General features: G+C 44.7%; 2 protein-coding genes across 2 annotated transcripts; both read left to right on the top strand.

Annotated features, from left to right (window-relative positions):
* Nucleotides 1–285: 285 nt before the first annotated feature.
* On the top strand, nt 286–2,075 carry LOC131314468 (cytochrome P450 94C1-like). Its single transcript, XM_058343105.1, has one exon. It carries the CDS (start codon nt 346–348, stop codon nt 1,849–1,851), a length of 1,506 nt encoding a protein of 501 aa, XP_058199088.1. The 5' UTR covers nt 286–345; the 3' UTR covers nt 1,852–2,075.
* A 2,699-nt stretch (nt 2,076–4,774) lies between these two features.
* On the top strand, nt 4,775–6,185 carry LOC131314470 (uncharacterized). Its single transcript, XM_058343107.1, has 2 exons — nt 4,775–5,116; nt 5,222–6,185. Exons 1-2 carry the CDS (start codon nt 4,891–4,893, stop codon nt 6,010–6,012), a joined length of 1,017 nt encoding a protein of 338 aa, XP_058199090.1. The 5' UTR covers nt 4,775–4,890; the 3' UTR covers nt 6,013–6,185.
* The last annotated feature ends 8,833 nt before the right edge of the window (nt 6,186–15,018 follow it).

Below are 15,018 nucleotides of genomic sequence, written 5' to 3'. Positions count from 1 at the left end.
CTAAATTCGTGCTCAACTTTGCTCTAGAGGCATTGAATATGATCCGGGGATGCTGCCAAGCACCTCCTGTCAAGCGGGGTGTTGATCGATATTCGGCCGTTTATCTTGACACGAACGATTTGGATTGAATTTGAACAATTCATTGCTCGGTTAAGATCAAAACCATCGATTTCAAAAATAAACGGCCGATCCGGCCGCTCAACAATGCTGTCAAGCACCTCTGCTTGACAGCATCTCCCAATCCATTGAATATTATTCTCTTGTATACTATTTAAACCCCTTCTCTCTCTCCCCCTCTTTCTCTCATCCTCAAGCTCGCTCGCTCGCGCGCTCTCTCTCTCGACTATGGAGATAGGAGATTCTGTTCTCTCTCAATCATTACAACCCACATTCTGCTTCTTGTTCTTCTCCTTCACACTCTCATTCACTATCTTCTCTCTATTACTCTTCGCACTAAGTCTCCTCAAGCCACACTGTGCCTGCGAAATCTGCCGTAGCTACCTCTCCCGGAGCTGGTCGCCGGAGTTCGACAATCTCGCCGATTGGTACACTCACCTTCTCCGAAAATCCCCAACCAATACAATCCACATTCACGTCCTCAACAATACCATCACGGCTAACCCAGAAAATGTCGAGCACATTCTCAAAACTCAGTTCGAAAATTACCCGAAAGGAAGGCTATTCTCTGCAATTCTCGGCGATCTTCTGGGCAAGGGAATCTTCAACGTTGACGGCGATTCTTGGAAATTCCAGAGGAAAATGGCGAGTCTTGAAATGGGTAGCGTCTCGATTCGATCGTACGCTTTTGATATTGTCGGGTCAGAGATTCAGTCCAATCTCATTCCTCTGTTTTCCTCTGTTTCTTGGGAAAAAGACTCTGTTTTGGATTTACAACAAGTGTTTCAAAGATTTTCTTTCGATACCATTTTTCGATTCTCACTTGGGTTGGACCCCAATACCCTCCAATTGTCATTACCCATCTCTGATTTCGTAATGGCCTTCGATCTTGCGTCGAAATTATCGGCAGAGCGAGCAATGAGCGTTTCCCCATTGATATGGAAAGTTAAAAAGGTACTAAACCTAGGGTCAGAGAAAAAGCTGAAAAAATCCATTGAAGTAGTAAAATCCCTCGCCCAAGAAGTGATCGAAAACAGGCGAAAAATGGGAGTTTCGACACAAAATGACCTCCTTTCGAGGTTCATGAGTTCTATAAACGATGATGCATACATCATAGACATTGTCATTAGCTTCTTATTGGCTGGCCGTGACACGGTGGCATCGGCATTGACCGGTTTCTTCTGGTTGCTGAGTCAGCACCCAGAGGTCGAGAAGGCGATCCGCGAGGAGTCGGACCGAGTCATGGGTCCGACTAAGGAACTAGCGAGCTTAGTGCAAATGAGAGAGATGCATTACTTACAGGCTGCAATGTACGAGACTATGAGACTCCACCCGCCAGTGCAATTTGATTCGAAATTTTGCGAAGACGACGACATTTTACCAGACCACACTTTTGTTCCAAAAGGCACTCGGATTACGTACCATCCGTACGCGATGGGCCGGATGGAGCGGGTTTGGGGCCCAGATTGTTTTGACTTCAAGCCGGAGAGATGGTTGCAGGGCGGAGTTTTTTGCCCTGTTAGCCCCTTCAAGTACCCGGTTTTTCAAGCCGGGCCGAGGGTTTGTTTGGGCAAGGAAATAGCACTTTTGGAGATGAAGAGTGTCGCTCTTTCGTTGGTCGGCAGGTTTGATATAAGAGTAGCGATGCCAGAAAAAGCACTACGATTTATGCCTGGTCTGACCGCCACCGTGAGGGGCGGTCTTCCAGTAATTATTCAAGAGCGAAAGCGATAATCTGATTGCCACTTTTTGACGATCCTTTTTTGCTCTTGAGCTATTTGTCTATTTAACTGCCACTTTTCTGGCGGTAACAATGTTCCTTAGCAAAGGTAAATGGTAGATGGGTTATGTACTGGGGTAAAATGGTGTGAATAGTATTTATTTGATTTTCATTTTTTGTGTATTTCAATCGTTTTTCCTATTATTAAATAAGAAAAATAAATTATAAATGTTGTAAATACTTGACCTCACTGTGACTATTGTTAGCTGTGATTTGGTTCGAGTTGTCATTTGGTTATGATGTTGGTTTGGTGTTACTTGTTGGATGTATGGGTTTGGGTCATGCTTCTGGTTCATAATCTGCCCAATTTACTGCTGCAAATCAAATGAGATTTCTATTGCTGTTGGAGGTTTTTGGATTTTGGGGATCACAGGGATATTTGTTTTGCTCTTTGTATGTAGTTTGTTCTCAATAATGTAATAATGGGGAGGAGTTCTTGACTAGACTATGATTGGCTTCTTACCATCTTGTTTGGTCAGTTGAGGCTTCGAATGGCATGCGATTGTCGGAAAACTTGGGTGTCAACATAGTTGAGATGCATGCATTTTGTTGCGATCCTGTCATATCCTGGGCCCTTCTAATCTTTTCTAATCTCGCTTCAAAGATTAATAAAATCTTTTTTTGCTGTTTTAAAAAAAAAAATCTCTTCTTTTTCCTCAAGAAACCCACAGATTCAAGACCCAGTCGCAGCCGAAGTAAAATAACCAATGAATCTGAAATAACCGATGAATCTGAATCTTGCACGTCTTGAGAACTAGTTAACCAGAATAGTTACTGGGTAGATTGGCAAGCTAATGAAGGGTTGATTATTTAATGCATTAGCCGGAGACGAGTAATTAAAGGCAAGAATTAGAGCTCACGTTGAACTGATCAAACTGTCTTCGAAACAATCAATGCTGTCTTTGGATAGATTTTTCAGATTTTTTGAGTTTGGTTTTTGGGTAATCAGGAAAGAGAAATAGGGTAATGATTGGAGATATGAGTAATAAGTGATGAGAGAAAAGAGAATAATGATGAGTAAAGAGAAAAAATGAGAAAAGTAGAGATAATGAATATTTTTTGAGTTAAATTTTTTTTTTTCAAATTTCTATCCAAACAAATGTTTCTAACATGGGTTTTTTTCAAATTCCTATCCAAACAAATGTTTCTAACATGGGTCTACCGTGACTCGAGGCTGAGGTAGGGAGAGAGAATATGACAACTACGATATTTTATCGTACCTCAAAATTTAGGAAAATTTTTAAAAATGGTCCCTCTAGTTTGCACGAGTTTTCATTTTCATCCCTCTACTATTAATTGTATCAATTTTGACCTTATAGTTTTCATTCCATCTCAATTTCGTCCTTCTCCTTGACGCCGTCCATGAAACAAACGGAATTGAAGGGCAAAATTGTCATTTTCTCTCACAGAGGGACCAAATTGAAATTTTATGCAAACCAGAGAGATTATTTTTAAAATTTTACATTTTACTTTCGTTTTTTGCAAATAAAATAAAAAAAGACCATAAGTAATGTATTTGACAACTGAATTATTTTTTATTGGGTAATCAAACTATATTGAAAAATTTATATTTCATTACACATTACAAAAATATTAGAAAATGCACAAATCAACCCCTTAGCTAATGTCTTTGTATCATGTTCTTATAATCTTCTTATTTTTTCACCCAATAAAAAAATGTTTAAAATCTGTGTTTATTTATTATATGAGTGATCTTATGAGTAAGTCCCAAAATAAATACACTTATATCCATATTTTAATGTATTTGATCTCTTAATATTTAATAGTGTTTCATTGTTTAATTAAACACAATTACAAGATTTCTAAATACTACTGAACAACTTTTTCTTTTTAATCATGTGACAAAAAAAATAACGATAGTGAAAATTCAATTGAAAAAAAAAATACAAGACCAAGACAATTAACATAAGGGTTGTTTTTCGAATTTTCTCATATTTTTTGTGATGTATATAATAAAAATTTTACAAAATTTCAACATATTTTTTATTATTCAATATAAAATGAGATGAGAAATATATTATATATGATGTATTTTAAATTTATTTACAAAAACAAAAGTAAAAAATAAAATTATAGAAATAGTCCCTATAGTTTGCATGAAATCTCAATTTAGTCCCTCTGTGAGGAGAAATGACAATTTTGTCCTCCAATTCCGTTTGTTTCATTAACGCTGTAAGCGAGAGGGACGAAATTGAGACATAATGCAAATTACAGGACTAAAAGTAACACAATTGATATTAGAGAGACGAAAATGAAAATTCATGCAAACTAGAGGGACCATTTATAAAAATTTCCCCAAAATTTACGAGGAAAAAAAAGAAGAAGAAATGTCGTGCCTTCCAATTGTTTTCTGGCTTTATGGTTGGCGACTTGGCTGTGCTTGACTTCATGGTTGGATTCATGTATGGGCGTATGGGGCCACGCCCCTGCGTCATTTCGGGATTTTTTTTTCTTCCAAATTTTCATATTAAAATTAATTGGGTTTTTTTGTTCGTTAAGAACACTTACAAAATGTTCATTTTGGGTCACAAAACCCAATTTCTCTCAACACATGGTCTTTCATAAGTTTTTCTTTTCTTAATTAATCTCATTTCTCTTTCTATCTTTCTCCATTTATTACTCAAAATCTAAACCAAACAAATCATTAGATTTTCAAACCTTGAAATTTTAAAATTTTATTGTTCATAATCGGCCCCACGTTTACAAAATTCTGGTTCCGTCATTGCACATGGGTTGCCAGTTCCTTTAGCAAGTCACAACCCCCAAGGCATTGACGTTGGACTAAAATCAAAGCAAATCATTCAACTGATCCCAATAGGCCACTTAGCCCCATGTTCTTAGTTCACTACTATTAATTAATCCAACAGACCAGAGGCTTAGGAAAAACCACTTGAGGTAGACGATAAAAAAAACCAGCAGAGAGATAGTACTGTCTTATGCCATCTTCCTAATTTATCTCCATTGGAGTAGTCATGATGGTCTTAAGCAACAATTGCTTTCTGATCGTTCTGCTTCTCTTTGTATCAGCTGGTGCAGCACAAAAGGTAGAGTATACTACCTGCGTGAATCACGGCAGCCCGTGCCTATACAAAAAGCTTCTGTGCCCGTCGGAGTGCCCGAGCCCGTATCCCTCTGACCCGCAAGCTAAAGTTTGTTATGTCAACTGCGATTCGCCTCTCTGCCAAACTGAGTGTAAAAGTAAGATATCTTTTATGCAGACAGTGTCGAGTATTTGATTCGGGTTCGATGTGTACCCCTTGGGTGGGTGTAAGAACTAACATCCTTATGTTTCATTCTTTTCAGATAGGAAACCAAATTGCAATACCCCTGGAGCAGCGTGCCTGGACCCGCGGTTCATTGGCGCAGATGGCACTGTGTTCTACTTCCATGGAAAAAGCAACGAGCATTTCAGCTTGGTTTCAGATCTCAATTTGCAAATCAACGCTCGCTTCATCGGCCTAAGGCCAGCGGGTAGACCTAGGGACTACACGTGGATTCAAGCACTAGGAATACTTCTCGGCTCTCAAAGTTTCTCTATTGAGGCTAACAAAGCAGCGACATGGGATGACGAAATCGACCACCTAAAATTCTCATACAATGGCAAAGAGCTAGTCATACCCGAAACCTACCCATCTTTGTGGGTGTCCAAACAAAACGAGGTAAAAGTAGAAAGGACGTCGAGGAAAAATAGTGTTTTAGTTACTCTACCGAAAGTTGCAGAAATTTCAATCCATGTGGTGCCTGTGACTAAGGAAGATGACAGAATCCATAGCTACCAGATACCTTTGGACGATTGCTTTGCTCACTTGGAGGTGCAGTTCAAATTCTACGGCCTTTCCCCAAAGGTTGAAGGCGTGCTTGGCCGGACTTACCAGCCAGATTTCAAGAATCCGGCAAAGCCAGGCGTTGCAATGCCTGTGGTAGGAGGTGAAAACAAATATAGGACCACGTCGCTTCTATCTTCAGATTGTGGTTCTTGTGTGTTTTCTCCTGGTGGGGTTCTCAACAAGGATGAATCACTAGTTATGGATTTTGGCTCGCTAGATTGCACAAGCGGGGCTAGCACTGGGAATGGAATTGTTTGCAGGAAATGAGTAGCTAACTATGCTTTTTTCTCCTGGAATTCCGGGTGTTTTGATTGATTAATGATTGAATGTTGCTTTCTAGGGAGTGATGAGTACTTATGTTTTATCCTTGAGTAATGCAATTTCAATTATTTTGGAAGCTCGAACAATGTGGCTTTTAATTCTTTTGCATGGTTGTTCAATATACGTGTTATTTTGTTCAATAGTACTGAAACAATTGGCAGGAACGTAAGATTTTCACCATACGCAGCTAATTAGAAGAAGCAGAAAAATTTCCTGCTCGAATATATTAAGATCAAGCAGAATAGAAACTGCGAAGATGTAAAACCATACGAGAAAATTAGAAGAATGGATGATGACAGTGGAACAGAAACAAAAACAGCGACCAAAACCATGTTCTTATATGATAACTTTCGGAAAGCTTACCCGTATATCCTACATGCCCTTATTCAAGAGAACATACTTTCTTGTGAAAGCTTTCAGCACTATCCTAAATAAAGATTTCCTGATAGTTTTCAGGCATTGTCTCAATATTACACGTCGCATAAATTTTGTGCCATAAGACAGCAAGACAGTATGACTTTCCATCCAAAAAGAAGACCATAGCAAGATAGCATGATCAGCTCTAACAAATATTCCTTATTTTATATCTTTTTCCTCTCAAACAAACAATACAAGTAAGATGATCCGCAGCAGATTTGGGACATTGCAAGAATAATATGAAAACGAGGAAAGTTGACAATTATATCAGCAGATTGGTAGGAGCCAATTAATAAATCCATCAACTGATGACAACAGCAATTGTTTATCATCCCTAGCTCAAAATTTCCAAGAAAACCAAGGGCAAATTCAAGAAATGTGGTGCCTGATCCAAAGCCATTTAGTGCCTTTCTTTTGTTTTCTGGCATCATGATTGGTGGTTTTTGACTTCGCTTGTGTCAAGCTTGCCACAGATCAGTTCCCATGTGATTACTAAATAAACAAGTATAAAGGATAGAATGGAAACTGACAGTTGCTTAGACAAGGTTACAACCCCCAAAGCATTGACCTGGGATTAAAAACCAAGTCCAGCATTGAAGTGATCCAACCTAGGCCCATGTTCACAGTTCGCAATTAACAGAAATAGCAGACGAGAACTAGGACAAAACCACTTGGGATAGTCTAGAAAACACTTGAACACAGTGTTCTACGCCATCTTCTAATTAATCTCCCTTGAAAAGTCATGAAGATCGCAAGCAACATCAATTGCTTTCGGATCATTCTGCTTCTCTTTGTATCTGCTGCAGTGCAAATCATGGCAGTCTATACTACCTGCGTGAATTGCAAGAGCCCGTGCTTTCTCAAGCCAGAATCCATAACTACCAGATCCCTCTGACCCACACGCTAAAGTTTGCTATGTCAACTGCAATCCACCTATCTACAAAACCAGAGACGGAACCAGAATCTCCACCCGGGAGGGGCCGAACTAAGAGGAGAAAAAAATGGACAAAAATGAACTTTTGAATATTAATTAAGCATATTAATAGTATAGTGTGGGGGCGTGATTTCTTCGTGCTCCTGCTGGTGCGGCCGCCTCCGAATGTGGGACCGTGAATGCTAACGCCGGTCTTAATGTACCTGCAGAACCGGAGGAGGCTGTTCCTCCGGAAAGAAGCTCCGATGATTAAGTCAGTAGGTGGAGAGAAGAAGTTTAGTAAGAACAATATGTTGGAGAGAAAGAAGTGTTCTTTTAGATCAGATTTTTTGGATCCCCCTCTCAGTGGTCATGCTTCTCTATTTATAGGCAAAGAGGTGAAGTGCTGAGCAAGTTGGCCATACTTTCCACGTGTCACGTTCTGCTCGGTTGGCGCCTTCTAGCAGGGCCAGTTAATGAACACCACTTCCCTAGTCTTTCAGAGCCACATGGGTTGATGTCAGAATGGTCACATCGTTCAGAGATGTCACTTCGAATGTCTGAGAGGACAGCTTTCTTATCAGTAGATATTTATGGAAGGTTCCACAATCGTCCAGGTTCGGCGGGCCCCACGTCCGGCATGCGAATTATCCGAGCGTAGGATATCCCGGCCGAAGCACACCCTGGCCGAACAAACGGAAGTTCGTATCCGTGCGCTTGATAAGACCCCGAGCGAACTTATGTGTCGTACGTTCGGATATAGCTTATAATTGTTCGCTGAAGTACTCGTGGTTCTGTCTATCCTTCGGTCCAGCCGATGTCCAGACTTATTTACAGGTGAACTGTGATAGCTTTGATGATGGGTCAAACAGCGTGTGAACCCTCATCATCCCTTTTGGACCTTGTGAACCTTCGGATATTTCGGCCCCCTACAATAGCCCCTCAACTCCTTCTTTTCTTGCTCGGAAATGAAAGAGGAGTTGAATAAGAACCTGGCCGAACGAATACATAAATCCGAAGAACCATAAGCCCGAAGAACTATAAGTCCGAAGAACGATCGACTAGACGAACCATCAAAGTTGAACGGACAGAAACTATTTAAAACGCTTCGAGATGTGCGCGTAGCCTTTCATTAAATGCTTCTGTAACTGTCGATTTGAATCGATGCCAGGTGTCACGATTTCATTGGGTGGTGGTACGGCACGCTTCACACCTGCCACACGTCCTTCATCGAGCGGCACATCAGTCTCCCGCCCAAATCCGACGGTCAGGGTGAGAAACCGCTTCAAATTCTACACCCAGTATAAAAGGGGAGAGGGAAGGAGAGAGAAGGTTACTCTCTCTCTGACTCTCGATCGTTTTACTGTTCAAGCACCATTCCAGACTGAAATCGCCAGAAATCTGCATATTTGAAGGTTTTTGATCACAGATTTCCCTTGATTTCTCAGGTATTTCTCGAGCCCCTCCATTTCTTGATGCATTTTGAGTGTTTTTCGAATGTTTTCCCCCTTTTTGGTCGATTCTTTCCTTTTTGTCTGGACTGAAACAACCGCCAGATACCCAGGTGTTCATGTGTTCTTCCGAGCGTATGAACACCTTGAAATCGTGTTCTTCCGAACACGAGGGCATCTTCAAGCGTGAGGTTTTTCCAAAGGGGCAGTCTTTAAGAAGCTTTACAAGCCCTGTTAAGCTTCTCAATCTCTGTTTCCCCATTGTTTCCCTGAGCGGTATAAGTCCTTCCTTCGGAATTTCTTCCGAGGGGATATCGCTCGGGAAATAACCGAGCAGAGGTGGGATCTCCCCTAACGACACAGAACAACGAACGTAGGCACTTAGATTCCTGGCCATGCAAATCGCTAACGGTCTTATCCCATGCACTTATCTGTTTCTAGGTATGGAGTCTGCAAAGTCACCTTCTTCGGGCGAATCTTATCGGTCGGTGGATTCCGAAGATTCGGATTTTGGTAGATCCGATCCAGGGTTAGCCGAAGCTATAAGAGATTTCGCCCGAAACTACCGAACGGGATCAAGTGGAAGGATCCCCGAGGGCGTAGAAGGAGTCGACTACCCCGCCATGGTGGCTCCTCTCCGAACAGTGGGGCCGGACCCCGATGTTATAGATATAGGTGAGTCGTCATCCGAGAATCCTCATGACGAAGCAGAAGAGGAAGAAGAGGCCGAAGGAGATGACGAAGCCGAGTCGAGACCAGGGACTCCACTTGTTTCATCAAGCCGAGCGAATGAAGGGGCCGGATTTGCTGGGGAATCCTCGTCGCATCCGCCGAAGGTGAAGAGGAAGATCGTCCCGATGGACCCGGATGTGATCCCTGACCGAACGGGGAAGGACCCCTGCCCTTATTTGGAATGCTTCCAAGATAAGACGAGCCTGGACACCTTCCGAGCCGTTTACGACATCCCCGACGACATTATCATTTCACCAGTTCGAGGGAACCAAATAAGATACAGTGACGAACACGTCACCGTCCCCTTGATGGCAATCTCAGAAGGGGGCCTTCGGTTCCCGATGCACAGAGTTTTGAGAGAGATACTTCATCGTTTCAATCTCACTCCGTGCCAGCTGAGCGTCAACTCCTACCGCATCATTCACTCGGTAATCGCCCTTGCCGAGGTGAAGATGTTTCGACTAGAAGCCTTTCACTTTTTTGAAAATTATATGGTGTCGAGAAACGTTAGGTACTCTCGGTACTACCTCTGCTCCCGGAGGAAGATGCAAAAGATCATTCGCGAGGGCATGTACGACTCGGAGAAGTGGGCCTCCGATTAAGTCGAGGTTCGGGGCAACTTTCAGTTCCCCGAACATGAATACGGCCAATTTGAAATAGCCACACGAAGGGGAACGCCGAGTAAGAACACTTGTCCGTCATTTCAAATGTTTATTCCTTCTGTTGCTCTTATTTCATTTGTCAATTTTAACTGACGATTGCATGATTTTCTTCGGCAGATACCACCAAGCTTAACAAGGTACTGTTAAGGGCGGCCAAAGGTTGCGGTCTCGCCGACTCCCTGCTCACTATCCCAGCGGAGGAAAGAGACGCCCCGACAATCCTCAAATATAAAGCTACATACGGCGGTCGGATCCGACGAAAGGTAACTGACGAGCCCGAGCAGTCCGAGGACATCCCACAAGAGCTTCAATCAAGCTCCGACAAACCCCTCCGAGGGTCAATCCGGCTTCCAACCGAAGAAGAACCTTTCCTCGAACAAGAAGTGATGCCTCCGAGGAATATCAAGGAAGTTCTCCAGAAGAAGCTGGAAGAAAAAGAGAGGGAGAAGGCCCAACTGCTGAAGGCCGGAACTGCAGCCGCTTCGGGCTCGGCGCCGAGCAAGAAAGCACCACCTCCCCAACCCTCCAAAAAATGACCACTGAGCGCCCCTCTTTCCCCGAAGGAACCGCCTGCGAGCAAGAAGACGAGGGCGGCCATGAAGGGAAAGGGCCAAGAAGTGGAGCTTCCGAAGGAAGCCGCCGCAGAAGGAGAAGGGAGGGTGACTGCCTTCGACCTTGACACCCCATGGGTGCCAAGCTTCATCACACCTGGCAAGAAACAGGTTCTCAAGTCGGACAGCCTGAGGGAGGACCCCTCCCTGGCTTTCACTCTCCACTCGGGGCTAGCTTTGCCGAGGGATGTACAGAATCCCCCTTCTCTGAAAGCAGCCCTGAGTGAATACTACTATCACGCTGGAAGGGTAAGTAAATGCTTTTATACTTTTTTTTTTTTTGCACAAATGCCTTATTTCGTCGGAATGACTTTCGTTTTGCTTTGTTTACAGGCCACCCAGTCCATTATGAGTGCCCAGCTTCATCTCACCGAATATGACAAGAAGTCAAAACTGCAAAAGCAGTCGGTGGAATACAACAAGGCCCTGGCCGAGGAGTACAAGAAGGGCTTGGAGCAATCCGAGCTCGTGAGGCAAAGCCTCGAGGTCCAGGTCGCCAATCAAAACGACCTCATCAAGGGGTTGCAGGAGTCTACCGAGCAGACCAGAGCCGAAGGCAAAGATGAGGGGCTGGCCGAGGGGAGAGCCTTGGGGAGGGAAGAAATGAAGAAGGAGATGGAGAAAGAGGTGCAGGGGCAGTACGAGAAAGGATACGCCCAGGCCGAAGAAGATGTGACCGATCAAATCCTTGAAGTGCAGGATGAGATCAAGGAGGCTCAGCACAAAGAGAGCTTTATGCTCGGCTACAATATGGGTCTTGACGATGCAGGCGTTGAAGCTGACGACGAGAGGAGGAGTCTGGTGGACGTACCACCCTTCGCCCTTACCGAAGTTACAGCAGAGGAGACAACAGCCGACGCTGTCGACTCGACCACCCTACCAGCCCCAGCCGACGCTCCAATCCTACCGGCCCCAGCTGACGCTTCAACACTACCAGCCCCAGCCGACGCTGCAGCAGATTAAATTTGTTCTTGTTTAGTTTTTGTTTTGTTTTTGAATATTTTTGAATATGGTTGGCTCCGAACAAGGAGAACCCTGTCAGCCATTGGATGTAACTAAAACATGTTGGAGAATTTCTGTTTGAATGACAATCGTCTATTCGTTCGGTATGGATGTTGTTTCCAAGTATATAAATATTTGCCAAGTCTTTTTATTCGGTATATACATCATAACTCAGAAATTTTCGAAGTCTTTTCATTCGGAAGGACTGTTCATGTGATTTTGAAGTTACTAAGAGATGAACTCAGGTTTACCCATATAGTAGCCCCCTGCCCTATTGTATTACTGGAGGAATAGAATAAGGCAGTAGGACGGGAAAACTGAACCGAAAGAGTTAGCATGGTTTCGAGAGTTTCACCCGAACAAACAAATGGCTTCGAGAAATTAAACCAAACAATCAAATTAGCATGGGCTTCGAGAATTTCACCCGAACAAAAGATGTTACCGGGGCTAGATGAAATACCCCATATACAAGAATAAAAATAAAGCAGAAGAGGTCAAATGGGGAATGCCAACACTAGCCATGGAATTTTCTCAGTTTTTGAGCATTCCACGGATTGGCGATTGGCGTTCCATCCATCTCAGCAAGCTTATAAACACCGTGCCCGATCTTCTCCGCCACTCGGTAAGGGCCTTCATAGGGATCCTTCAGCTTGGTCAATTTTGTCGCTTCGGTAACAATCCGAAGGACTAAGTCCCCGACGTTGAATGGTCGAGCACGAACATTGCAGTTGTAGCCCCTTGCAACTTCTTGCTGGTACGCGGCGTGCCGAAGGTTAGCGTTGTCACGTAGCTCTTCGGCTAAATCTAACTCGGCACCCACAAGAGCACTGTTGTCGACAGGGTTAAAATTCTCCGTCCGAACTGTAGGGATCATAGTAGATAAAGGGAGGACAACCTCCATACTGTAGGCCATAGCGAACGGAGTACGGCCGGTGGACCGCCGAGGTGTTGTTCGATAGGCCCACAAGACGTGTGGAAGCTCTTCCACCCACTTACCGAGCTTCCGATCCAGACGGCGCTTCAGCCCCCGAGTGATCGTCTTGTTCGATGCTTCGGCTTGTCCATTACCTTGAGGATATGCCACCGAGGAATTTTGGATGGTAATGTGGCGCTTCGCATAAAAAGCTTTGAGAGCGGAGGCAACAAATTGGGAGCCATTATCAGAAAGGATGGCGTACGGTACGTCGAACCTGGAGATGATGTGCTTCCAAATAAAGCGTTCCACGTCCCCGGCGGTGGTCTTGATCATGGGGGAAGCTTCTACCCACTTGGTGAACAAATCTGTGGCAGTGAGCATGTACTCAAATCCTCCAGGCGCCTTCGGCATCTTGCCAACTATGTCAAAAGCCCAAACCGCGAACGGCCACGGATTGGTGATCATTTTAAGGGAGAACGCAGGCTGGTGGATGAGAGATGCTTGCTTTTGACACCGGACACAGAGCTTCACGTATTCTTCGGATTGCTTGACCATCTTCGGCCACCAATAGCCTTGTGTCAGGGCACGCTGTGCAAGGGACCGTCCTCCTGAGTGAGCCCCACAGCTACCCAAATGAAGTTCTTCCAAAACGGCTGGCACAAGGTCGTCGTGGACGACACGCAGATCGGGGCCAGTGAAAGTCCGTCGGTAGAGATTGTCATTCGGTCCCAAGAAAAAATTGGCGGCTCGGCAACGGATTTTGTACGCTTCGCGCTTGTTCGTCGGTAGCGCTTGCTTCTTCAGGTAAGTAATCACAGAATCCAGCTGGCTTGGGCCGAGGGTGATGGCCATAACCTGGTCAGACGGCTTTTCGAAGCTCGATTTGGGGACCTCGTCAAAGGTGATGGTGCGACTACCCGAGGTCTTGTAGACTGAAGCAAGACCTGCAAGGGCGTCAGCATGGGCGTTATGCTCCCGAGCGATCCACTCCACTTCTACGCGTCCAAATCTTCCGAACAAAGCTAAGACGTGGCTCACGTATGCATTCATACGTTGATCTTTGGCTTGATAATCATCGTTTAAATGCCCCACAATGAGCTGAGAGTCGCAAAAGACATGAACCGAGTCTGCATCCAGCTGAAGGGCAAGTTGGAGGCCTGCAATTAGAGCTTCATACTCTGCCTCATTGTTCGTCGCCGTGTACCCAATCGAAACCACGCTTTCGTGAACAGTCCCGCTGGGTGAGATAAGGACGATGCCTGCACCAGCTCCGTGAACATTAGAAGCTCCATCGACGGTTAGTCGCCAAGCGTCGCCGGAGAAGAGCTTCCATTGTCGTTTGGGTTTCTTGCGTCCGAGGGAATACCGAGCACGGAGTGGTTCGGCATGACAGATGGACGGCCCTTCCAAAACCTCTTCTTCTTGAATTCGAGCTTCTTCAGCAGCAGTTGCCAGGGCATTGGCCTCGTCTTGTAAGCCGGGAGTGAGTTCGGCAAAGAAGTCGGCCAAGACTTGCCCTTTGATAGCTGTCCGAGGCTCGAATTGGATGTCGAAGTTGGCCAAGTCTTGAGAGAACTTCAGGATCCTGCTCGACGTGTCCGTTTTCCGAAGAACAGCTTTGAGAGGAAACTCAGTGAGGACCACAATCCTATGGGATTGAAAGTAGGGCAAGAGGCTCGTTTTAGCAGAGACGAGAGCCAATGCCAACTTTTCCATAGGCAGATACCGCGTCTGAGAATCCGTCATCATTTTACTGGAATAGAAGATCGGTTGATGGTCCATCCCCTCTTTCCGAACAAGAACCGCGCTCGTGGCATGGTTGGAAACGGCAAGGTAAAGATATAGATCTTCATCGGGCAGGGGTTTGACGAGCAAAGGAGCGTGAGATAGGTATTGCTTTAAAGATCGCAGAGCCTGCTCGCACTCCTCTGTCCATACAAATCTGCGTCGGCTCGTTGTTATTGCTCGGAAGAATGGGCGGCAGAGATCGCTCGAACGTCGAATGAAACGGTTCAAGGCAGCAACCATCCCCGTGAGCCGCTGTACCTCTTTAATTGTCGTCGGAGCTCGGAGCCTCTGTACAGCCAAAATTTGGGTTGGGTCAGCTTCGATTCCTCGGCGACTCACCATGTACCCCAGGAATTTCCCCGAGCTAACGCCGAACGCACACTTCTCGGCATTGAGACGTAGCTTCCTATGTTTTAGAACAGTAAAGACCTCTCCCAGATCCCGAAGGTGATCCCGAGCG

Source organism: Rhododendron vialii, chromosome 13a (genome assembly GCF_030253575.1).
Source record: "Rhododendron vialii isolate Sample 1 chromosome 13a, ASM3025357v1".
NCBI classification, from domain to species: domain Eukaryota; kingdom Viridiplantae; phylum Streptophyta; class Magnoliopsida; order Ericales; family Ericaceae; genus Rhododendron; species Rhododendron vialii.
Note: the sequence above shows the minus strand (reverse complement) of the source record. Positions and strands in the feature narration are given on the sequence as shown.

Bases quoted from the DNA above. Each gene is read 5' to 3' on its own strand.
- LOC131314468 (XM_058343105.1), top strand. From the start codon at position 346: ATGGAGATAGGAGATTCTGTTCTCTCTCAATCATTACAACCCACATTC.
- LOC131314470 (XM_058343107.1), top strand. From the start codon at position 4,891: ATGATGGTCTTAAGCAACAATTGCTTTCTGATCGTTCTGCTTCTCTTT. The intron at 5,117-5,221 runs GTAAGATATCTT...CATTCTTTTCAG, and splicing joins CTGCCAAACTGAGTGTAAAA to ATAGGAAACCAAATTGCAAT.